This window comes from Rhinolophus hipposideros (genome assembly GCF_964194185.1).
Source record: "Rhinolophus hipposideros genome assembly, chromosome: 9".
NCBI classification, from domain to species: domain Eukaryota; kingdom Metazoa; phylum Chordata; class Mammalia; order Chiroptera; family Rhinolophidae; genus Rhinolophus; species Rhinolophus hipposideros.
This window is the reverse complement of record NC_138055.1, coordinates 89,472,930-89,498,201: the sequence shown is the minus strand read 5'-3', so window position 1 is coordinate 89,498,201 and position 25,272 is coordinate 89,472,930. Positions and strand designations below refer to the sequence as shown.

The 25,272-nt window shown below is 37.5% G+C and overlaps 1 protein-coding gene and 1 pseudogene across 23 annotated transcripts in view; both read right to left on the bottom strand.

Moving 5' to 3' along the window:
* The window catches only part of WNK1 (WNK lysine deficient protein kinase 1), a 145,571-nt gene that overhangs the window by 59,337 nt on the left and 60,962 nt on the right, over window positions 1–25,272 (bottom strand). For all 22 annotated transcript variants that reach the window (XM_081059264.1, XM_081059280.1, XM_081059282.1 and 19 more), the window contains exons 2-4: window positions 16,610–16,782; window positions 3,860–4,080; window positions 2,484–2,641 (exon numbers count right to left, since the gene is read on the bottom strand). In XM_081059264.1, coding sequence (XP_080915390.1) covers window positions 2,484–2,641; window positions 3,860–4,080; window positions 16,610–16,782 — 552 coding nt within the window. The remainder of the gene's footprint in view (window positions 1–2,483; window positions 2,642–3,859; window positions 4,081–16,609; window positions 16,783–25,272) is intronic.
* On the bottom strand, window positions 17,948–18,854 carry LOC308502572 (importin subunit alpha-8-like; annotated as a pseudogene). Its single transcript has one exon. The product of its transcript is annotated as an importin subunit alpha-8-like (transcript).

Below are 25,272 nucleotides of genomic sequence, written 5' to 3'. Positions count from 1 at the left end.
GTCAATACCTCTTAAGACACCATTGTATTTTTCTTCCTGTTACCAATCCCTCTGCAGAGGTGAGGGTGGCTATAGGTTCAGACAGTTTAACAATGAAAAAAGAAGAAACTTCGGAAGGGGTAATAAAACCTGCTAAATAAGCATAACAAACGTGGTATCCATACAATGGTGTGGGAAACCGTGCTTAAGTGCTAGCAGGTGTTTTGTGAAATGTTGAACCTTTGACTTCCTTGAGTGGTTTGTGCTCCCAGCAAGGCAAAACTTGCTACTTTGAGAACACAGACAATGACAAGGTCAGGAAGTGCGGAGCTGGCCAGGAAACAAGCCCTTGTGTATTACCTTCATTGTAACTATTAGATTGCATACAGTTCTGTTACTTTTTTGAGGCCCAGAGTATATAAGCTGCAAAAATAAACTTGGGCGGAGGCATTCTACTTAGAACTGCATCAGTCTACTTAGAATTGCCTGCCCTCCGGATCCCATCTTTGTCTCTCTTCTTTTTTCTCAATCCTCACTCCCTACTTCAGGGACTGTTAGTCTCGTCGGCAGGCACCGACACAATGGTATATTATTCATACATGAAAATGAATAAACTACTGATTTATGACACAACACGAATAAACCTTGAAAATATCATGCAGTCAAAACATAACAAAAACCCTAACACAAAACCAAAGCATAACACAAAAAGGACAGATATTGTATCATTCCATTGTATGAAATGTCCACAATGGGCAAATCAAATCCATGGAGATAGAAGTAGATTATCTGTAGCCAGAGGCAGGGTGCTGGGAGAGTGGGGAGTGACTGCTAATGGGTATGGGGTTTCTTTTTTTTGAGTGATGGAAAGATTCTGGCATGAGTAGTGATGATGGCAAAACACTGTGAATACACTAAAAACCACTGAATTGTACACCTTAAGATGATTTAAATGATGGATTTTATGGTATATGAATATTATCTCAAAAAAAAAAAAAACACCCAAAAACCAAAACACTGTAAAACTGACAACAGTAAATACTACACTAAGAATATGGAAACAGTGTTATTTCAGGTTCTATTAAACTAACACCAAAGGCTTCTTTCACCTGAGTAGGGGATTTTTCTTCTCAACTGAGCTGGAGTTTGCCTTTGTAAATAAAGATCCATTTGTTTATTAGACAGTGTCTCAAATGCCTTTTCTTAAAAATAAAATTAATTTGTTTTATTTACTTTTATCAAAAAATTGCTTATGTCAATTTTTAATCTGTGGCAGTGCTGCGCCTGACAGTCTGAAACACACTGCTCTTAGCCCTGAGCCACTGGCAGGCAACTTTTAATCAGTAGGATTTAGCCATATTTTTCACCTGCTCATCCTACAGAGTCATTATTTTTAACCACCTAATCATATTTGCTGGGGTAGGTTTGGAAAAGGGATAAAATTTAACACAGGTCACCCACAAAATTTGCATTTTAGAAAAATGGTACTACCACATATTGATTTCTTTATATAGTAGAGTTTTTTTTAGACTCTATATAAAGAAACCTAAAACTCCATGATCCCTGAAACATTTTAAGTACCAACCTTGGTTTAGAGAAATGATCAGGAAGTAAACTCACAAGATGAATCAAAGACTGATCCCTAGAGAACAGTCGGCCCAGGCAACGCCCGGCAGGGTGCACAAGGAAACCTACCCCAGCTTCAATTAGAAATAATGCCCAGAGCAACAAAGAAGGCTGCTGGCTGACAGACATAACAGAGAATGTTTAAACATGCGGCTATCTTATGTACACTTTACTCTCCTAGACTGTGCAGTATCAAACATTCAGCATCGTTGAAAGGTAAAAAAAAGGTTCATAAACCCTAAAAATGGGTTAATTAGATACTATGTGCCTTTTAATAGAATATAATGTGAAATACACGGCACCACATATTAATTATTCTTGCAAAAAAAATTTTAAGTTAAAATTTTATCAAGCCTTTGAAAAAGTGGTTCTCAAACTTGTTATGGACTTTACTATGTCTCAGGTCTCTACTGGACAACTCTAGAAAATATCTCTTCGGCAGAGATGGACTACCATGTGTAATTTAAACTAGAGTAAGGTTTTAATTTATACCTTAAACATTGTGTGTATGTATAAAAGATTTAATAAATTAGTATGTCAATTTTAAGCTATTCAGGGAAAAGTCTGAAGGAAGCAGCTTGGGTTAAGAGCATTACTTTTAACTCAGATAATAAGCCTTATGGTGAGAGGGAAGGAGAACTTACACATCTCCGAAAAGGTTTAAATGAATGCAAGGAGGGTCCAGAATAAACTGGTGCTTCTTTCACCTCCATGTTTGCTCTCACTGTGTCATGAGCAATAAATAACTCAACTCCCTCTTTCCTTACACTTTAGTATGCTTTCTACATTATTCCCTTTTGCATGGTTTGATGTTATCCATCTTGGGATTCCTTCTTAGATGTGACCTAAGCTCACCAATCAGTTAGGGGAAGACTTACACTGGTCACTCGACGGTAGATCTGCGCAGCATTTTGGCACTCTGAGTAAGGGTATTCAGACGTGGCCATCTCCAGCATGCACATCCCAAAAGCGTAAACGTCAACAGATTCATCGTATTTCTCCTCATACATCTCAGGGGCCATGAACTCTGGGGTACCTTAAATTAAAAGAACGATTCAGACTCAATGCCCGTAGAAGCTGCTGTTACTCACCAGGAGAAGCAACAGAGGGGTTAACCTGTCAGAGAGCATAAAGTAGGAGGGAAGGAGGGAGGAAAAAAAGGAGCGCAAGAGGGTAAAAGGGAGGGAACAGAGGGGAGGGAGGGAGGGAGGGAGGGAGGGAGGGAGGGAAGAGTAGGGGGAAAAGGAACAAAATCTTCTTAGTCTGTTCCATCAAGTATCTTACAGATCTTCCACTACAAGGCCTTGATAAAAGAAATCAGAACAGGGTCAGTGTCTTTATTTACTGTTTCAAAATGATGACTGTTATACAATGTCAAAACTGAGTCTTGGATAAAAGGTAAACTGGTAACTCACATTGAAAACAAATGGAGGGAAAAGGTAAGGAACTAGTAAGGAAGAATGTAGATATAATGGCATCTACCTGTAAGGCAGGGTGATGGGTGTGAAAGATCAAAATACTTGTCTGCCCTCTACTGTATGGCACATGTAAGGCTAGCAGTTAGCAATTTCCAGAGACATTTTCAGTTGTAACAAGTGACGGGAGGTGGACGGGGGTGTGCTACTGGCATCTAGTGGGTAGAGACCAGGGATGCTGCCAAATACTCTCACAGTGCACAAAACAGCGCTTATAACAAAGAATTCTCTAACCCAAAATGTCAATAGTACTGAAGTTGAAAAATCCTGTTTTAGACATATCATATTGTCTAAAGAGTAAGAAAAAAATTGATAAAACCATTACTTCAGAATGAACTCATTTTCATTTTTAAAATAAAGTTTTAATAGACAGATATTTTTCAATATAACTATATATCCAACAGACTTTTTTAGAAACTAAACAACACATAAATTCAGTTTCTTTTATGCAGAAAATAACACACATATACAATATCTATTATATAAATAAGCATGTAATACATGACCAATAAGATTGATAGCTATGTAAGCTTTTGTTAATAGTTCACCTTACTTCTCTTTATATAACTTTACAAATATATTGATAGTCTTCAAGATGATTCTAGAAGTGTTATGTATAGAGAACTCCATATCTCCTAAGTAGAACTGGCTGCTTCCTAGGTTCAAGCTCTGAATTTTTGAATGTTTCTTCGCATAATAAAAACTGTGACAGGGTCAGGTTTCTAAATAAAAGGAATGTCAGAAAGCCAGTTAGGTTGCAAGGTACACTTGAAACATACCTATCACGCTCTTGGCAAAAGAAGCCCGCTTCAGGGTTGCCAGACCTAAGTCTCCAATCTTGACTGAGCCTGTAGGGCCGGTGATAAAGATGTTGTCACACTTAAGATCTCGGTGAATAATAGGTGGAGTGCGTGTATGGAGAAACTGAAGTCCTTTAAGGATCTGACGGCACCAGCTTCTCAGAACTTTGATCTTCATCACCTTAAACCTTTTCAGGTACCTGGAGAAGGCAAGGTGTACCAAACAGCTTATCAATGATATGACTTTACTGCTTTGAAGAATTCCATTAAACTCGAGCATATCTGACATGGGAATATCAAATTTAGAATATTAAGATTCAGTAACCTTACAGGTCCGTGATACTCTTGGTTACAGGGGATGGGATAAGAAGTGGTTGGAAAGCAAACTCTGATAACAAAGCACTAAAAAAGTTCTTAAAATTAAGTCCCTACTGAAATGAGTTAAAGGTAAGAGGTAGAGTACAACTTCTGGTAAACAAACGGTGGAGCAATTCTTATTGGAAGCTGATATAATTATAAACTAGTGAAACTAGATACAAAACAACTACTTGAAGGCTCTGGAGAGCAGTCAACATCAGGCATAAACTGGGAGTTCCCCTGAGGAAAAAGGGAAAGCACGGCTCACAACTGCCTACTTCCTATCCCTTCTCAGCTGAGGGAGGACTCCAGTGTGACTGTGCAGCTCAGCTCAAACCTGAGAAGCCTGCTGCCTTGTTAGCTGAGAAAATGCAGACAGAGTTCAAGACCACAGCAGCTAGAACGGTGCTGTCCACTGTAACATTCTGAACTACTTGTCTATTCAACAGAATATCCACTGGACAAATGTATTTATATTTAAATGCAGACTAATTAAAATTAAAAATTCCATTTCCCAGTTGCACCTGCCACATTACACAGCTGTGAGTGGCTAGTGGCTGCCATTGAGGACAGTGAAGATTACAGCACATTTCCATCATCACAGAAAGTTCTACTGGCCAACAGAGCTCTAGAAAGTAGAGGGGGAAATCCCAGAAAGGAGCTACAGAAAGGAATCCTCATATTCGGCACATTCACTCTGCCCAAGACTCTGCTTGACCTATGAAATACGTGTATGTGGGGCAGATTCCAAACAGCCCAGCTAAAAGAATGGCACAGAGGTTCTGGCTGACGCTACCCGCTGTAAGGAACATCAAATTTTGAAGTTCAGTTCCAATGCAAATTTTATCTGGAAGTAGTCAGGAAAAAAATGAAGAACACTAAAAGAGCAAATATTAAAAAATTACCTCAATAAACAGTTGACAAGTGAAAAAAAATTACATTTTCCTCTTATTATTTTAAAACTACAGATAACTGGCAGCCAACCAAGATGGCGCGGTAGACAAACACTGTGTTTACCTTCTCTCACAACCACATCACAAATAAAACTAATCTACAAAACAACCATTATTGAGAATCTCCTAAAATCAAGCTGAACTGAAGCCTTTCAACTAAGGATGCGCAGAAGAAGCCACCTCCAGACTGGTAGGAAGGGCAGAGACATGGCGTGGGCTGGTCCCACATCCACGTGTGACCATTAAAGATCAGGAGGGCTATTTTGGCTGTGGGGGTCCCCCTACCTACCCCCTAAAGGAGTGAAAGATACCATCCCCACCCTAGCCCAGGGTTAGTCCCCATAATCTTTGGTTGTAAAAACCAGCGGAGACTGTGACTGAGTGAGACTGAGTGCAGCTGCACGCACAGGCGCTCCTCTTAAAGGGATCGCACGCAGACTTACCCACCAACAGAATCACTCACTCTGAGCTCCAGCACTGGGGCGGCAGCTGGAAAGGTGGGAAGGACAAATGGTGGGGAACTGAGTTATCTGGCTTGGGACTGGGGCTGGAGAGGCGGCTTTCTCCTGAACGGGGGTTGGGGGGCATAGGGGCTGGCGGAGGCCATTGTTTCTTTGTTGAGCCCTCCCCCTTCCCAGCACGCGAACAAAGGTGGCCGCCATTTGAGTCTCCACTGTTTATTCCCCATGCCTTGGCAATCTGAGACCTGGCCCCACCTAACTTTCAGGCACACCCAGTTTGCTTTCAGCAGCTATTTCATGCAGACCATTTGCCTTGGCTCATGCTGACTTTCCTGGGGTCTCTCAGGAAGGTTCGCGGAACCCAGACAAGCAGCATCTGCTTGAGCATGTCCTGTACCTCCGGCTGAGCAGCCCTAAGCTGGCACTAGAGGCAGCCAGCCTTGGTTCACAGCTTGGCCTCTCAAGGAACTTCCAAGCACAGCACCGGCAGCAGCCATCTGTGGATTTCTTTGTGGCTCCTGCGGGGTGGCCCCGGGTGGGGAACGTGCTGTGGCTGAACTTGAACTATACCAGATGCCCTCCAAGGTGGTTCTGGGGCTGGTGCCCACAGTGCCCAGCTTCAAAACGAGCTGCAGCATCACCCAGCCACCTCCAAGGATGACACACCCAAGGGATAGATAGGGCAGGCACCAGAGTCCTCTTGAGGCAGATCCTGCTCCGTAGGGTCAGCCCTGCACAACCCTTCCCCTGTAGTCAAGGCTAGTTCTCACAACCAGTGAGCCGAGGGTCGGTCCTTCTTCACAGTGATGTGCAATTATCAACCAAGGCTCAACTACAAGAGGAGGGCACACACACAACACACAAGGGACACATCTGGAGTGCATGGCTCAGGTGACCAGAAAGACTGCGCCACTGAACCCCACCGCACACCTACTACATAAGATCATTCTACTAAGACCAAAAGACATAGCCGCCCGAAGTAATACAAAGAAACAAACACAGGGAGGTAGCCAAAATGGGGAGACAGAGATCCAGAAAAAAAGAACTTAGCGAAATGGAGATAAGCAATCTATCAGACGCAGAGTTCCAAACACTGATTATAAGAATGCTCAATGATCTCAGGGAGAACTTCAACAGAGATAGGAAGCATAAAAATGGAGATGGAAACCATAAAAAAGAACCAGTCAGAAATAAAGGGATACAATAATGGAAACAAAGAATGAAACAAAGATGAAGCAGAGGATCCAACCAGCAATGTAGAAAATAAGGTAGCAGAAAACACCCAACCAGAACATCAAAAAGAAAAAAAAAATCCAAAAAATTGAGGCGAGTTTAAGGGGCCTCTGGGACATTATCAAGCATACCAACATTCGCAGTATAGGGGTACCAGAAGGAGGAGAGAGAGCAAGGAATTAAAAACCTACTTGAAGAAATAATGACAGAAAACTTCCCTAACCGGGTAAAGGAAACAGACATACAAGTCCAGGAAGCACAGAGTCCCAAAACAAGACACATCATAATTAAAATGCCAACGGTTAAATACAAAGAATCTTAAGAGCAGCAAGAGAAAAGTAGTTAGTTACCTACAAGGGAGCCCCCATAAGACTGGCGGCTGATTTCTCAGCAGGAACTTTGCAGGCAAGAAGGGAGTGGCAGGAAATATTCCAAGTGATGAAAAACAATGGCATACAACCAAGATTGCTCTATCAAGCAAGGTTGTCATTTAGAATTGAAGGACAGATAAGGAGCTTCCCAGACAAGAAAAAGCTGAAGGAGTTCACCACTAACCCAGTATTACAAGGAGTCTTAAGGGGCTTCTTTAAGATGGGAGGGCGGTTAAGGATGGGTGAAAGGGGAAGGGATTAAGAAGTACAAGTTGGTTGTTACACAGTAGTCATGGGGATGTAGGGTACAGCATAAGGAATATAGTGAATAATATTGTAATAACTATATATGGTGCCAGATAGGTACTGGATCTTTCAGGGTGGATGGGAATGGGGTTGGGGGCAGGGTGAAAAAGGTGAAGGCATTAAGAAATATAAATTGATAGTTAATACTATAATAGTATGGGGAATAGAATCAACAGTGTTGTAAAGCTCATGTAAGGTGCCAGATGGGCACAGGACTTATCAGGGGGGTCACGTCATAGACTGTAGATGCCTGACCACTGTGCTGTGCACCTGAAGCTGAAGTAGAATAATAGTGAATGTCCACTATAACTACATATATAGGTGTATGTAGTCACGGATGTGGAGTACAGCATAGGGAAGATAGTCGATGGTATTGTAACAGCTGTATACGATGTCAGAGGGGTAGTAACTTGGGGGTGGGTTATCACTTTATGAGGGGTTTACATGTCTAACTATTATGTTGCTTTGTACACCTGAAACTAATAAAAATAAATTAAAACAAATAAATTAAATTGAAAAAAATAAAAGGAATAGATGGGTACAACCAAAAAAAACCCACATATGACTAAAGGAAAATTTATTTATAGCAGTGTATTGCAGGATCTATAGAATATGTAAATGTCACATATATGAAAATTGTAGCACGAAGAATACGTGTCAGGAATAAATGAAACTATTTGTACAAGTTTCCTTTATTTTACATGAAATTGTACAGTACCAACCCAAAGCATATTGTAAAAAGGATATAAATGTAAATCTCTAGAACAGCCGCTTTAGACACACATAACACACACACACACACACACACACACACAAACACATACATTTAACTGAAAAGCTAATACAGGAATTAAAATTAAATTCTACTTCATTTCATAAAGAACGCTAATGTTCAAAGTTACATTTGCGGTTTAAAAAAATATCAAAGGGGTGAGGGGAAGAGGCATAAGGGCATTTAATGAGATGATGGAAATGTTCCATACAGCTTAAGAGAGTTTTGACTACATGAGTAAATGTCTTTGTCAAAACTCATCCAATGATACAAGCACAATTTATGCTTTTCACTGTATGTTAAATTTTACCATAAGGAAAAATATAAAACATACAAATATTGGAGCTTTAATGAAATGCACACTGAAGTGTTTATAGGTAAAGCATACTAATGTAACTAATTTTGAAATGAATAAAAAGAGATTGATAGGTGAATGATTAGATAGGTGGAAAAGCAAATGCAGCAAGTCAATAAATTAGAGAATCTAAGCAGTGCGTATGTATGTGTTCACTGAGTAATTTTTTCAACTCTTCTGTGTAATTGAAAATTTTTATAAAAAAATGTTGGGGAAAAGTTGAGGCTGGCTTGTACCTCTTTCACATTTATAAAATAATGAAGTATATAAAATATAACAGATTATTGTATATATTAACCTTGTATCTTATAACCTTATTAAAATTGTTTAAAAACCACTGGAATTTTCTATATAAACAATTATATAACTGCAAACATGGAAAGTTTTATTTCTTCCTTTCTAATCTTTTATCTTTCACTAGTTTTTCCGTTGTTATGCCTTATTGCAATGGTGAGCCTCTACAATACCAAATACAAGCGGTGAAAACAGACATCCTGGCTTTGTTCCTAATCTCAGGGGGAAATGGTTAGGTATGACCTTAGTTATAGGTTTTCCCATGGACGCTCTTCATCAGTTTGAGGAAGTTCCCTCCTCTTCCTAGTTCACTATGAGGTTCTTAGTCATGACTAGATGTTGAATTGTCAAATATTTTTGCCATATATATTGAAACAATCATATGATTTTTTTCTCTTTTATTCTGTGAACACTGGTTCACTCAGTACTAAACCACTTTGTAATCCTAGGATAAACCCTATTTGGTACTGATGTACCATGACTGGTAGAGCCAATTTGCCATTATTTTGTAACAGATTTTTGTATCTATATTCATGAGGGACATTGCTCTATAAATTAATTTTGCTATAATATCTTAGGTTTTGGTATTAGTGTTATGCTGGCTTCATAAAGTGAATTGGACATTGATTCTTTGCCTCTGTTTTTTGAGAAAATTCAATAAGCTTTCCCCTCCCCTTTTTAATTATAAAATACACATACTACCATAAACTTTACCATTTTTTAAGTGGTATTAAGTACATTCATATTATTATGCAATCATCCTCACTACCCATCTCCAGAACTCTTTTCATCTTGCAAAATTGAAACTGTATACCCATTAAACAGTAACTCCCCACTCCCCTCTACCTTTGGCAACCACCAATATACTTGCTATTTCTATAAATTTGACTACTTCATGTAAGTGAAATCATACAGTATTTGTCTTTTTGGACTGGCTTATTTCACTTAGCATAATGTCCTCAAGTTTCATTCATGCTACAGCATGTATCAGAAGCATAATGTCCTCAAGTTTCATTCATGCTACAGCATGTATCAGAATTTCCTTCCCTTTTAAGGCTGAAAAATACTTAATTGTACACATGTAGCACACTTTGCTTCCACTGATGGATACTTGGGTTTCTTTTACCTTTTAGCTATTGTGAATAATGCTGCTATGAACATGGGTGTACCAACATCTCTTCAAGATCCCTTTGGAATTATTTTGGGTATATATATGCAAATGAAATTGTTGGATTGTATGGATCTATTATTTTTTTTAAATTCAGATAAAATTGACATATAACATTATATTAGTTTCAGGTGTACAATATAATGACTCAAAATTTATATATATTGCAAAATGATCATAAGACTAGTTAAGATCCATCACCACACAGTTATAATTTCTTTTCTTGTGATAAAAACTTCATAGATCTACCCTCTTAGCAACTTTCATATATACAACAGTATTATTAACTACAATCACCAAGCTGTACATGAAATCCCCAGGACTTACGTATTTTATAACTGGAAGTTTTACCTTTTGAACAGTGTCACCTCTCTCCCCACCCCCACCCCCACACACATGCAACCAACAATCCAGTCTCTGTATCTATGAATTTGGGTTTTTTTGTTGTTGGTTTAGGTGGGTGTTTTTTCTTTTTGGGTGGGGGGTGATGGTTCTGTTTTGTTTTCTAGGTTCCACATATAAGTGAGATCATACAGTTGTCTTTCTTTGTCTGACTTATTCACTTAGCATAATGTCCTCAAGGTCCATCCATCTTGTCACAAGCAAGTGGCAAGATTTCCTTCTTTCATATAGGTGAATAGTATTTCAGTATACGTATACACACACACACACACACATAATCTTCTTTATCCATTCACCACTGATGGACACTTAGGTAGCTTCCATGTCTTAGCTATTGTAAATAATGCTGAAATGCACATGGGGGTACATATCTCTTTTCAAGTTAGTGTTTTCATTTCTTTTGGTTAAATATATAGAAGTGGAGCTGCTGGATCATATGGTAGTTCTACATCCTTGCCAAAACTTATTATTTCTTGTGTTTTTGATAATAGCCATTCTAATAGGTGTGAGGTGGTGTCTCTTTGTGGTTTTGATTGGTATTTGCCTAATGACTAGTGGCGTTCAGCATCTTTTTGTGTATCTGTTGGTCATTAGTGTATTCTCTCTTGGAAAAAATCTATCTAAGTCCTTTGCCCATTTTGGAATCGAGTTGGGTTTTTTGTTTTTCAAAAAATTTTTTATTGGGGAATATTGGGAAACAGTGTTTTTCCAAGGCCCATCAGCTCCAAGTTGTCGTCCTTCAAGCTAGTTGTGGAGGGCGCAGCTGAGCCCCAAGTCCAGTTGCCATTTTCAATCTTTAGTTGCAAGGGGCGCAGCCCACCATCCCATGCGGGAATTGAACTGGCAATCTTATTAAGAGCTCGGACTCTAACCGACAGAGCCATCCAGCCACCTCTCTGGCAGCTCAGCAGCTGCTCGTTGTTTTCAATCTAGTTGTGGAGGGCACAGCTCACTGGTCCATGTGGGAATCAAACCAGTAACCTTGTTGTTCAGAGCTCGCGCTGTAACCAACTGAGCCATCCGGCCGCCTGCATTGGTGTTTAATGCTGTTAAGTTTAGGAACTTCTCTATATATTCTAGATATTAATCCCTATTGAGTGGTATGACTTATAAATATTTTCTCCCATTCTGTGAGTTGCCTTTTTACTCCGTTGATAATATATTTTGATGCACAAGTTTTTAATTTTCATGAAGTTCAATTTTAAACACACTGGATTTTAAAACATTTGACCTGGCATACATTTCAGGTAATGCTAACAACCAAAGTCACTTCTACTTTGGTAGAGAGTATTAAGTTTTCTTTTTACTGATGAGGACAGTGGCCCCGGGGTCACAGAACTATTGCAAGACAGAGATGGCAGCTGAATTCTTAAGCCGGCAACTCTCGCTCTGATCTGCTATGTATACCACCATCAGGTAAGTCTCTCTAACGGAATGCTGACCTAGTCCCTAGCACCTAGGGGGTACTCAATTGTTTTCAGAATTATTCAACGCATTGTATCACTGGTGGATCAGAGTATTTCCAATGGTTCCCTACCATCCTTAAGTTAAAGCACAGACTAATCTTTTGCCTTGCATTCAAAACTCTCTACATTTCCAACATACGTACTGAAATCTTTTTAGTCATTATTCCTCTTTATAAACATTGTTTTTAACCAAAAGGGTCAACCTACAGCTAACCTTCTCTTCTTTACTTTTACACAATTCCCATAGCACCTCTCCACTTACAGAAAATCTATTTATCCTTTAAAGCCGAATTTAAATCCTATTACTTGGATAAAGACCTTTAAAATTACCCTAGTCAGGAGGAAGTGCTAATTGTCTTCTCAACTGCTATCAAAATAAAAATTACAAAAACTATTATTCAGCCATAAAAAAAGAATGAAATCCTGCCATTTGCGATATGGATGAATCATGAAGACATTACACTAAGTGAAATAAGTCAGAGAATGAAAGAAACAACAACAACAAAACAAGCTCACAGATACAGAGAATAGATTGGTGGTTGCCAGAGTCAGGGGTGGGATGGGAAAAATGGCTAACGGAGTTAAAGGTACAAACTTCCAGTTATAAAATAAATAAGTCATAGGGATATAAGGTACAACATGGCAACTATAGTTATTAATACTGTATTACTTATTTGAAAGTTGCTAAGATTGATATTAAAAGTTTTCATCATAAGAAAAAATAATTCTGTTAATATGTATGGTGACAATATTAACTGGACTTACTGTGATCATTTCACAATGTATACAAATATTAAATCATTATACACCTGAAACTAATATAATGTTGTTATGTCAACTATGCCTCCTTAAACATTTTTAAAAATAATTTTAAATTGTAGTATTATTATTTTATTTAAAAAATAGGAACATTATCTAAAACCACCACAATCAAACAAGAAAAGTGGCAACCAGGCATCATTAGTGCAGAAAAGACAAAATTAATAGGTAAAAAGAGAGATAAATGATCTTCTTGATACAGTATTTTTGAGTACTTCATTACAGCTCATTCATGCCCAATCACACTGAAGAAAAGCCTAATGGTTGAAAAGCCCAGCCTCATAACCATAGCTCCCAATCAGCTTTTCAATGCTGAAATGTTTAATATAAACTGACAACCAACCCATGGTTAAATAGGCGTAATTAGGGTACAACATATCCCACAAAACTGGAAGATTAAATGCTAAAAACAATGGCTGCCAAATATTAGAGTATAGGAAATTTTAGCTCAACAGAGAATATCAATAACAGATAGAAATTATAAAAAGGAACCAAGCAAATTCTAGAGCTAAAATACAATAACTGAAATGAAAAATTCAATAAAGGGTTTAAAAAGCAGATTTGAGCAGGCAGAAGATAGAAGCTTCAAACCTGAAGACAAATCAACTGAAACTGATCTGAGCAGAAAGAAAAAATAGAAAAATCAACGAAGCCTAAGAGACCTGTGGGATACCACCAAAGTGATCAACATATAGAAAATGGGGGTCCCAAATAAGAGAGAAAAGGAGCAAAAAGAGTATTTGATAAAATAATGGCCAGAAACTTTCCAAATTTGCTAAAAGACACGAATCTATACATCCAAGAAGCTCAACAAAATCCAAAGAGATCTACAATGAGACACATTAGATTTAAACTGTTGAAAACCAAAGACAAGAAGACAATCTTGAAATCAGCAAGAGAAGCAACTCCTCATGACCAACATACATTGTGGTGGGAAGAGAAATAGGGAGTAACTGCTTAATGGGCATGTGATATTCTTTAGATGGTGATGAAAATGTTCAGGAACTTGGTAGATGTAGTGGTTATACAACAATGTGAATGTACTAAATGCCAATGAATTGTACACTTTAAAAAGATTACTTTTATGTTAGTAAATTTCACCTCAATTAAAAAAGAACCTAACTTTATTTCCATCACCTGTACCAAATTTTCTAACCCATATATTCCATCTTATTTTTTCAGGTATGGGTGCTTATTTGTTTCAATTTAAACATTTATACATATGTGGAACAAAGGTAGAAACTTAAAAGGTCCAAAAAGCATATATTTTGGAACTAATTCCCATCCCTTTCGGCCCATTTGCCTCTCCAAATGCTACCAATGCTCCAAATTGTCCTCTGTTCTTCCAGGTATAAATACAGACTTGTTTTAAATCTATTTGTTTAGGATTACACATACATCCTTAATCTGAGCCATCCTCTTCTAAAATATTGTCTTTCCTAATTCTCTTCATTATTTTCCGTCTAAAGTGGTAATTAAATCTAATGTCTTCTCATTCCATGTCTTGTCTTTTTTCATATTTTCCATCTTTTTCTGCTTTCTGATTTCTTCATATTATTCTTGTCAATTCAATCTAGTCTGCTGTTTAACCTAACCATTGAAGTTTTCATTTTAATAATTTATTCTTATTTCTAGTTCTTTGGATATTTTCTAATTATGCCTAAACTTTTTTTGATGAAGTTCTATTTCTAGTCCTTCTTTTATCACTTTATATGCTTGTATATACTTTACATAGCTACATACACCTCTACGGAAATCTTTTTATAACTGCATACTTATCTCATAATCATATTCAGAGTTGTCTATAATATCTGTAATTCCTATGGTGCTATTTTCCAGTTGCATCTGGTCATCTTTACTGGTGTGTTTTGTAATTAAATGGTGAGGTGACTTTCACTGGAAACTGTTTTGTCCCTGGATACTGTGACGTGTGAAAATGTCCCTGGGAGTTGTTGTTAGATTCTAGAAAAATCACAATGTTTATTCCTAGGCTTGGGATTCCTGCACCAAGTAGGTAGTATAAATTTATATGACAGAACCATCTACATATGACCTAGGCTGAGATTTCCATTTTTCATAGAGACTCCCCTTTCATCCAAAGTCCTGGGCAGAGGGACAAAATTCCTTATAGCTTTCACGGGCTGGGGTAGAGTTCTCCCTTTCATGGATAATTCCGTTTTTTGACACAGGCTAAGTTCCAGTTGCCCTCTCTAATAAGTTCTAAGGTCTTTAGTGCTGGCATGGACATTAAAACTCTAGTATCCAACCCTCAAGCCCATAAGTGGCATAAAATCCCAAAAGAATGCCAGGGCATCAGCTCCTGCTTTGGCCTTGAGTTACTTCTTCTTTGCCTGTTATCTGGAGGTTACCCTTTCTTTCTTTGAAGCCTGGATATATATTGAGGGAGTTTTCATTATATTCCACATTTTAGTTTGTTGGTAGGGGGAGGTCATCCCACAGAGCTTAGCCCACTATGTTATCCACGCCCCTCATTACAGTTTTTAAAACAAGTAAACTATTGTAGGGTCCTCTTGAAGGGTATGTCTGCAAGAGTGCTGAGTATCCAAACCAGTGAGAAGAACCTCAAGATGCAGATTTACACACAACTACTATCACATGATTCTCCTTAATTCATTCAAATTTTTATCAAGTTTCAAGAATAGTGCTAGGGAGCACAGTCTCGTGGAAGAAACAGACATATAAATAACAAGAAGCCTGGATGATTATGCTAAGGGTGTTAGCATGTTTTGGCTTTTCAACATGTTAGTTTTAAGCATCCAAGAGCACATGCAAGTGCGTACATCCGGGAGATACCAGACCATGTTTCAAAGATCTAGAATTAATGAGCTCAGTAGCATCAACTAAAGAAAGTAATAAACAATAAATATACTCTACAGAGACAATTTTTAAAAATCGAATTCCTCCACAATAAAAAATTGATACCAAGTAATTTACACTAGTTTCCTCTCCAAGTACAAATAGATACTCTTAAGACACCTGAGATTCCAAAGGCATACTCCAACTCTTACCTTAGAACTATAATAAGGAACAGGGAATTTCTGCATTTAACCTATCTATATTCCTGAAAGAGATTCAATTTCTCATGCTATGGGAAATGAAATTACCTAGTGATAATTTTCAAAATACAATGTGCATTAGATACAGTAGTTGAATAGATGCAGCAAAAAGTGCCCAATACAAGGTGATAAAATAAGCGTCAATGGGTAAAGCTTCTCTGTTTCAACCTCATTTTCACCACTAGAGGGCTACCTTGTCATCATTTGATTTCTGATCCCTGAGCCCAGGGTTGTCCAAACTTTTTTCAAAGGTTTTCACCAAGGGCCATATGTGGTAAAATACACAAACAGCTGGGCCACTCACTCGAGGTGAAGTACGTATTGCCTCACCTGGTTTATTTAAGTAAACTAAATATATTTTTGGAATTTGCTGCGGGCCAATTAACAATGGATTGAGAGCTGCAGTTGGCCCGCAGGCTGCAGTATGGAGCCACTCAACTTGAGATACACCAAGTACTATGACTTAAAGTAACTAGGTTTATTCTGCTTCTCATTGTAATACTTACAATAAGTAATTATCAAAGCACTTTATACACCAGAGGACTTTGTGGGCAGAAAAATACGCTAATATACTAACATTTGGAGGGACTGCTCCCTCCTTAGGGCAACAAAAGTAGGACTAATAAGGCCTGAAATAAGAAAACTCAAGTTCTCTCACAGTTCTTGGTCAGCTTTTATAATATTGATGGACTTACGTTTTAAGCGTTCCAGATGTCATAAGTTCAGTCACCAGAACAATGCACTTCTTCCCTTTTACTGTGGATTCCCAGGAATCATAGAATCGAACAATATTGGGATGCTGAAGACCCTTTAACATTTCAGCCTCTTCTTTAAATCTCTGCCTCTCAGACTTTGTTAACTTTCGATCCTGAAATCAAAAACCAAAACAGAATGTGGTTTAAAATAATAAAACCCCAAGTTACAGTTAAATTTAGATGGCAAACATGTATCAAATTATAATTATCAACAAAATAAAACAAGAATACTATACCTAAAAACTTCATTAGCCTATCATGTGAGTATGAGAACAGGCTAAAGTGTATTTAAGAAAACTGCAGATTATAAAGTCATGCTTGAGATTATTTTAATATCACCATTACTGTTAATGTATGCCTCAAATACAGTCTCATTTTGTAGGTGCAGTTAGTTAACTTACCACTTCCAAAATAAGTCATCTATGGTTAAAGATAGGCATTTAATAACATGAAACAAGTATGGGTTTTGGAGGCAGAAAGATCTAAATATAAATTCCAGTTCTGTCTTTGCTTTGGTTAGTATTTCCTTAATGAATATATACCTTCACCCACAGGACTACTGCAAGAATTAAATAATCTACTAGGTATGCTTTCATCACGTGTTTAAAGCACCTGGCACGTCACAGGTTAATTCTCTTCCTATCTGAGATGAACTGGGTAAAAGCAATGTGTTTTTCCCTTGACAAGGTCCCCTATACACGAACTCTGAATTGTCCTGTAAATTAAAATTGAAACTATCTCTGTCATATCAATATTCTGTCAAAACATGTAATACATAATTTAACAAAATATTCCAGGCATACAATAAAGTATCCATCATACAGCTTAATTGAACATTACAGACATAATTTAAAGACCCTATGTAATTAAATTGTCTTTCCTATCATTATTCCTTAAACTTGAATGACCACTACCCTGAATTACCCATTCCCATAAGGGTTTTATACTTCATATGAAATGCTAAAATGTCATAAAATAATGTTACAGAGTATATATTTTTTGGAAGCTTGGTTTTTTCACTCAGTATTGTTTGCAATCACCCGTGATGGTATACCAGGAGACATTACAACATATTTACCGTATTATTATAATGTGGCTCCATTCATTACCACTGTTATGCAGTTATCCATTGTCTGATTACAATTTATATAATCTCCCACTGATGAATTTTTTTTTTTAGAGGTGAAAATGTCAAAAAATTTTTAACATTCAGTTTAAAAAGCTCTGTAACTGTGGTCCACCAAGATACAGGGTGCTGCTTCTTAAAGAAGTTACCCTTCAGAGTTTGGTCCTTGGTTTCGAAGTTGTGGAGCTTTGGAATTTTTTTGTTAAGCGCTTTAAGAATTCATTATCTTGGTCCAGGGCTGGTAATATCATGTCATTTTCTTCTTCTTCACAAAAGTGGTTCTCGATAATGTTCAAAGTAGTCAGGGCAACCTGATGATTCTCATGAAGTTGCAAAGCCTCGATCCTATCAACCCCACCAAGTTCTTCAATCAGAAGGCACAGCCTTTCCTTCTCCAAAAGCTTCTCTGCCGCCTGGAGGAGAACATTGATGATGTCCAGGTTGATGATGATAATTTTGGTGTCTCGGATGGTGAGCAGATTCACCATGGGCTCTAAGACTCCAGCGTGGATAAGATGGATCAGCTGGTCCACAGTGCCCCCACTTGTGAAGTTAGCCACTGTCCAGATACCCTCTTCCTGGACTTTAAAATCTCCATTTTTTAGCAGAGACACCAAGGGAGGCAGCACACTGCAAGCAACCAGCTGCTGGATGTGCCCCGCGGCCATGTTGCTCAGGGCCCAGGCTGCCTCCTTCTAGATGGCGGACTTGGGGTGCCTCAGGAGTCGGGGCAGCACACTCAGGATGCCTGCATCGATGGCCACTTGCATCTGAAGGTCTGTTCCCGTGATGACGTTCCCCACAGTGCAGAGAGAGGGGGTCAAGACGTTGAGTTCCAAGCTGGCCATGAGGTCAACCAACCTGGGCAGGAACCCCGTGTCAACCACTTGGCTGATGCGCTTGTTGCTGCCATCGGTGAGGTAGGTGAGGGCCAGCAGACGTCAGAGAGAACCTCGCGGTCTTGGTGCTGCAGGAGGTGGAAGAGGATGAGCAACATCTGCTTCACGGCCTTTTTGCAAGGGTACAGTACAGGTCCTTGTTCCGGCACAGGTTGGACATCCCACTGATGAATTTTTGCTACTACAATACTGCGATGGTGTTGCATGTTAATCTCCTGGGACATACATTTAACAGTGTCTATAGGACATAGGTTTTCTTAAACTTGGGGTCCACAAACCCCTTTAAGGCTGGTATGTGAACATGTGTAAAAACAAATATTTTTCATTAACCATGAATTGAAATCTAATATTTCCTTCAATTATGAATGTATACATCTAATAGCATTCAGTAGTAGCTGTGATTTATGTGACTAACAACCTAGGTATTTTCATGTCATAAAACAGTAGTTGCAGATTACTTCAAAATAGCAATTAGATCTTCCAGTAGAAGGTACAAATAATGCATACTGTATCACAATTTTTAAAATTTTGACAACTGTTCAATATAGTTTCCATTACAATCCTATGTATTTTATTACATGAACTTAAAATAAAACACTATTCTAGCCTTCACCAGCCTTCAAAGAGATGAGGAACAAAAAAATATTAAGAACACTTATTACGATACATGGCTAGCAGAATTGCTGGATCATAGGGTAAAGGCATCTTCAATTTTCATAGGAATCAACAAATTACTTTTCAAAAGGACTACCAATTCACTTTCCCAATAGAATGGTCATCAACAATGGTATCATCAAACATTAACTTTTGTCAGTCTGAGGGCTGTAAGATCACATCGTGTTGCTTAAATTTACATTGTCAGAATCAGGAATAAGTTTGAGAAACTTTCTGTTTCTTTGCAGACTACTTGAGATTCCTCTTCTGTGAGCTGCCCACTCATATCATTTGTTGTTTTATCTTATTTGTTGGAGTTCTTAATATATTCTGGATACCAAATTTTTATTGGTTTTATGAGTTACAAATATATTTTCTCAATTGTGGTTTGTTATTTTCACTTTGCTTACGATGTCCTTTGATTTACAGATGTTTTTATTTCACTGTACTTCAATTTGTCTATCTTTTACTTTGTGGTAGGATGGGTTTTATGTCTTCAGTAATTCTTCCAGACATCGAGGCTATAAGTTTTCTTTTCCTTTTTAAAGTATATATTTGTTTTGTTTGCCTTGGGAATTTATTTGCTTGGGTAAAAGAACTAGCTGCTACTTTTTTCTGTATCAACCAATAACCCTAATACCATTTGATGAACAATCCATCCTTTCCATGTAAGTATACTTCTGTTTCTGGATTCTGTTTCAATGGTCTGCCTATTCCTGCACTATCTTAACTGCTATAGTTTTAAAATAATTCATACCTGGTAGGACCATTTTCTGTAACAACCTTCCCAACTTTATGTTCTAAATTATCTTGCTTTTTTTTTCCCGATGAAAATACCTTTTTCATAACATAGAAATTACAGCATAAGCCAACTAAAACTATTAGAACATTATCAAAAATTTTAATGAACTAAAGGCATATTACTTGGAATGACACTGAGATAGTATAAGTATTCTGTATGGATATGTAACCCTTCCCCCAAGTAGCATATATTAATTTTTAAAACTTTACTGAGATATAATTTGCCTACCATAAAAAAAAATCACTATTCTAATCACCCGTCCCCGTCTTATACATTATTTCTCATAATATTTTAGTTCTATCCTCTTATTACTCCTTATAATTATTAAACAGTACATGCTGACTTCTATTTACCTACATTCCGTTTTGCTCCTTATCCCTTCTCTAGATTAAATTTTCTTCACTTTTGAAATACATTTTTCAAAATTATTTCAGTGAACATCCATTAGTGGTACAATCCTAGGTTGTTGAAAATGTTTATTTTATCATCACCCTTAAATGATAGGTTAAATAGATGCAGAATCCTAGGTTGGTTTATTTTTCTTTCAGCACTTCTAACACGTTGTTTCACGGTGTTCTGGTGTCTACTGTAGCTGTCGACATCTGTATTTTCTCTCTGGTTGCTCTCAAGTTTTTTCTTTTTTAATTGTGTTCTACACCTTCACTACCACACATCTAGTTTTATTTATACACAATGGGGGTAATTATGCTTTTTAAGCCAAGTTTCAAGTATTTGTTTTTAAGTCAGAAAAATCCGTAACTATTATCTCTTGGAATACTGCCTCCTCCCATTCTCCATCCTCTTCTTTGCATGTGTGTTTGTAGGTGTTGTGTGTGTGTGTGTGACCTTATTCTGTCCTTCTGTCTAATATTCCATTTCTTTCTCCCTGCTATCTTCTGGTCAATGTTCTCAGATCTACCTTCCTGTTCACTCTTTCTCTCCATGGTATCTAATATGCTTATTACCTCTTAAGTTTTTTTTAACTACTACACGTTGAAGTCTAAAGGAGGTGGGGCTGCACAGCACATATGGCCAGGTCTCAGCCCCTGCTCCAGAAAGAAGGGATGAACACAAACTAGAAGCACACACCCAACCGACCACACAAGTCTCGGAAGGCAGGTCTATCGATGGGAGGGGTATATATTTGAACATCCATAAAGCAATGACAAGAAAGTCAAGCAGTCAGTCACCAAAAGCATCCCCTGAGGGGTGTGATGAAGGGAACTCGGTCACCACTCAGTCTCTACCAGCATCGTAAACACAGCTAGGAGGGAAAAGAAAGGGCACTTAAGGAAAGCTTCAGTGGAGGACTTCTGCCATTTCACCAAGCCCAATGACTGCCCCTCCCCACTCAGTGGTAACCCTATGGACAAGGTTTTGAATGAGCCAGGATAACTGGCAGCTCAGCTGGCAATGATCTCCCAAACCTCCACACCCCAGGCCATGCCTGGTTCATGAACAGAAAGGTTTTCCCAGCGTCCTCCTCAGAATTTCTTCCCTCTCTGAGTCCTGCTCCAAATTATCATTGCAAGACTGGCCTCTCTCAAAGTTCCACAAAAGCCCCTTTTCACAGCCCTTTATCACTTTATTCCCATTCCTAACCAGAGGCTGCAACCATCCACAACGTCATACCGTTGTGGATTCATGGCAGCAGAGCAATTCCATCCTGGGTTAGTCTCCTAAAACGTCCCTTTCCTGGAGGACATACAGCCAAAGGACAGTCAAAGTACGTAGGGCCAGATGACTGAGGAAGGTGGCACTTGTCATTTAGTTTTTAATCGCAATGCATTTTCATTTTTTGAAGATCTATTTGGGTCTTTATCAAATCAGTCAATTCACCGACCCCTACACCATCTCGATGCTTTTGTTGTTTTCGTTTTTAGTCTTTTAACTCGTTTAAAATCACTTACTTTTAGAAGCTCAATTCAATACCACTTTTACCTGAATTACTGGGGATCTAATTTTGCCTATTGTTTTAGCTACTGACATTCACTCATATTGGTTTGTTTCTTCATCTTAAACTGTGATTTGTCTGTTGGAATACCCTCAGTTACGGGTGTATCCCACAACTTTCTAGTCCGTCTTTCACTATTTCATTTTCTTCTCCAAAAAACAACTTTATTGGATCTCAATTCCAATTACTAGCTTAGGCTTGAGATTCCATCCATATTCAGATAGATGGTAAAACTCTGAGTCTTAGTTAACAAGACTGGCAACTGTCCCAGAAAAGCCCTAGTGTCAATTCAGATTTTTCCCGCTCTGGTTTTAAGTTTCTTTTTAGTTTTTAGACCTTGGAGATTATTCTTACATTCTTACAAGCTCAGCTATGCACTTTAAAAGATAAGTTTTTGTTGTTCTTTTCATCAAAATTTCAAAAGATATGACATTTTACAGGGGGAAATTTTCAGCTTGTTTGTTTTTCCATTTACAGACAATAAATAGAATTTCTCAATACGTTTTTTACAAATCTAGATTACTTGTTGATTCCCTCATATATTACTGAATCTTACTATATTTGAATTAAGAAAGCTATTTTAAAGAAATTGTGAAAAGGTAATTCAGTCTCAAAACAATGAGAAGATAGTAACCACATGAACCAAACGAATTATGATATTCCACCTACATATCATTATGCAATATGGAATTTTTATGTTTTAATATATGGTCTACCTATTTAATTGTCTTGATAAGTACTCTTGTGTAGCATGCAACATTCATTTTAGTTTTAGCAATGTTTATACCTATTCATAAGTATTTGTTTAAATTTTAACAAATATTTGGGAACCCTGTGTCAACAAGATGTGATGAACATGAGACAAGATTCCTGCCATCCTAGACCCTACAGTGTCAGAGGCAGAGGCATTAATTTTATTAAGTATGATAAAGAGAAAAAAACTGGGTACTTTGAGAGAGGATCAAAAAAGACCCAATTCTTTGGTCACAGTGTACACAAACTAGTTAGTCACATAAGAAGAGAAGAACGAGTATCGTCAGGATAACCTATAAGTGAGCTCCTGGGTATGAAAACACCCATAATTCTAGTCATGTAATACTTGATATGCTGAAGACCTTTTGTTAAAGGCAAACTTGGAAATGTACGATACAGACTAGAAGTGAGGAGACTCAAAACACTAATAACAGTGAGCTATGAAATTTAAATTTATTTATTTAAATGTGTTTATTCACCCACAGTTTAAAACTGCTGGAAAATACATCAGACCATTGTAGCTGAAACTTAGAATATACATTATACAGGACAACGTAGTATATAGTTCCTAACAGTAATAGCTTAACTATAAATTGTGTATATTTACATATATTCACAACATATATTCACTGTTGTACAAATAGAAAGTTAACTTTAAATCTGAATAATTTTCTGTATAGGGCTTTCACAAAATTCCTTATATAGTTTAAAAGGCATACTGAACCTTCAATTGTGAAATGTTTTCTCTCAGCAGGTATATATAACTTTAGCCAGAATATGTCACTAGATGTGATCTAAGACTGTAGCATAGATCGTTCTACACTGTTACTTAAATTTTAATTATACTTTAAAATCTACTTAACGATATTTTCTATCATGTCTACAATTCCAAGTTTTCAACAATGTTCTACAGCACACAACGCTTATAAATTCTTTCTGCTGAAAACTTACTCAAATTTAGTTGTCTTCCCCTACTACCACCATTCTATTTCAAGCCAGCATGGTCTCTTCAAGATTCCTGCAATGACCTCCTAAATCATTTCCACACATCTTATGTTACCCTTGTACAATGTGTTTTCCATTTGGTCCATACACAAGCAGAATGTTTTGAATACCACCTTCATCAATTCTAAGGTAAGCCTACTTACTGAATTCTTAGAAATATCCATTTTCTACATTAACGTCCCAGAGAGCAGAATGTGTCATACAATTAGAGTTTCAGATTCAATGAAATACTGTATGTCCTAACTCTGTTTTAAATTCTTTAATAGCTTTCTACAGCCCTTAAGATAAATATGAAAATCACTGTGACCTATAAGGTCCCATATAACATGGCCCTTGCCCACTCTTCAAGCCTAATTTCTTGTCACTCAAGTCCTTTCCATTCTCAAACATGCCATGCTTCTATCCACTGAGGTCCTTCAAACATGCTGTTTCTTCTATCTAGGACGCCCCTCTATCACCCTTTATTTGCCTAGTTAATGCCCAGTCATCCTTTAAAGATCAATTTAAGTCATTTCCTCAGGAATAACTTCCCTGACTGACCCTCAACTCTAGGTTAAATCATCCCCCTCCACACTGATAAATGGTTTTATAAACTATGAGTTTGCCTCTTTCAAAGCATTTAATCACAGGTATTATATTGAGGCTTATGCTAAAAGCAGTGACAAAATGCTTTTCCAGTGTTCTATCTTTAGCATCTTAGCATATCAGCTTGTTCAACAGCCCTGTGTAGAATGAATCCATGAATGTGTTTTCTAAATAAAAAAAGAGTACATGTGTGTCCTTAATAAGCAGTTAGCATTTCCCCAGGGATAAAAGAAATGCCTGCTCTTAGGACTTTGAGAACTGAAATTGGGCTTCAGACTCTCAGTAAATCTAACACTGAACTCAAACATAATGACCAACCAGCAAAGATCAGAGTCGTTCCCTTCTGATTTTTAAAAATAGTACATAAAAACTCATTGTAAAAATACCTGCCAACTACTTATTTACAACCAATTTTCCTTGAGAATACACTAAATGGCAATCTTAAAACTTCTGTCTAATTTTGCCTAGCAGTCATCTATACTGTAAATACAGGCTATTTTACATATCATAGATTTTAAACTCCTTGAAATTATTGATGATTTATTTTAAGGGGTTGGAGAACCTTTAAATATGAGAAATATGAAAAACAGAAAAAAAGAAATAAAGTTGTGTAAGTACAGAATATCAACTAAGTGGGGGTTACAAAATCCAAACAACTTAGTGCTTCTTTCAATAACTTGTCAACATATCAGAGAACTACATTATTTTAACACCCAAAAGAATTTCTAAAACAATAGTAAAATAGATCAAAATTAACACAGAGACCAGTAAGAACAACTGGGGTTTTAAAAATAATATTTGCCAAGTGTTTGCTATTCACTAGCT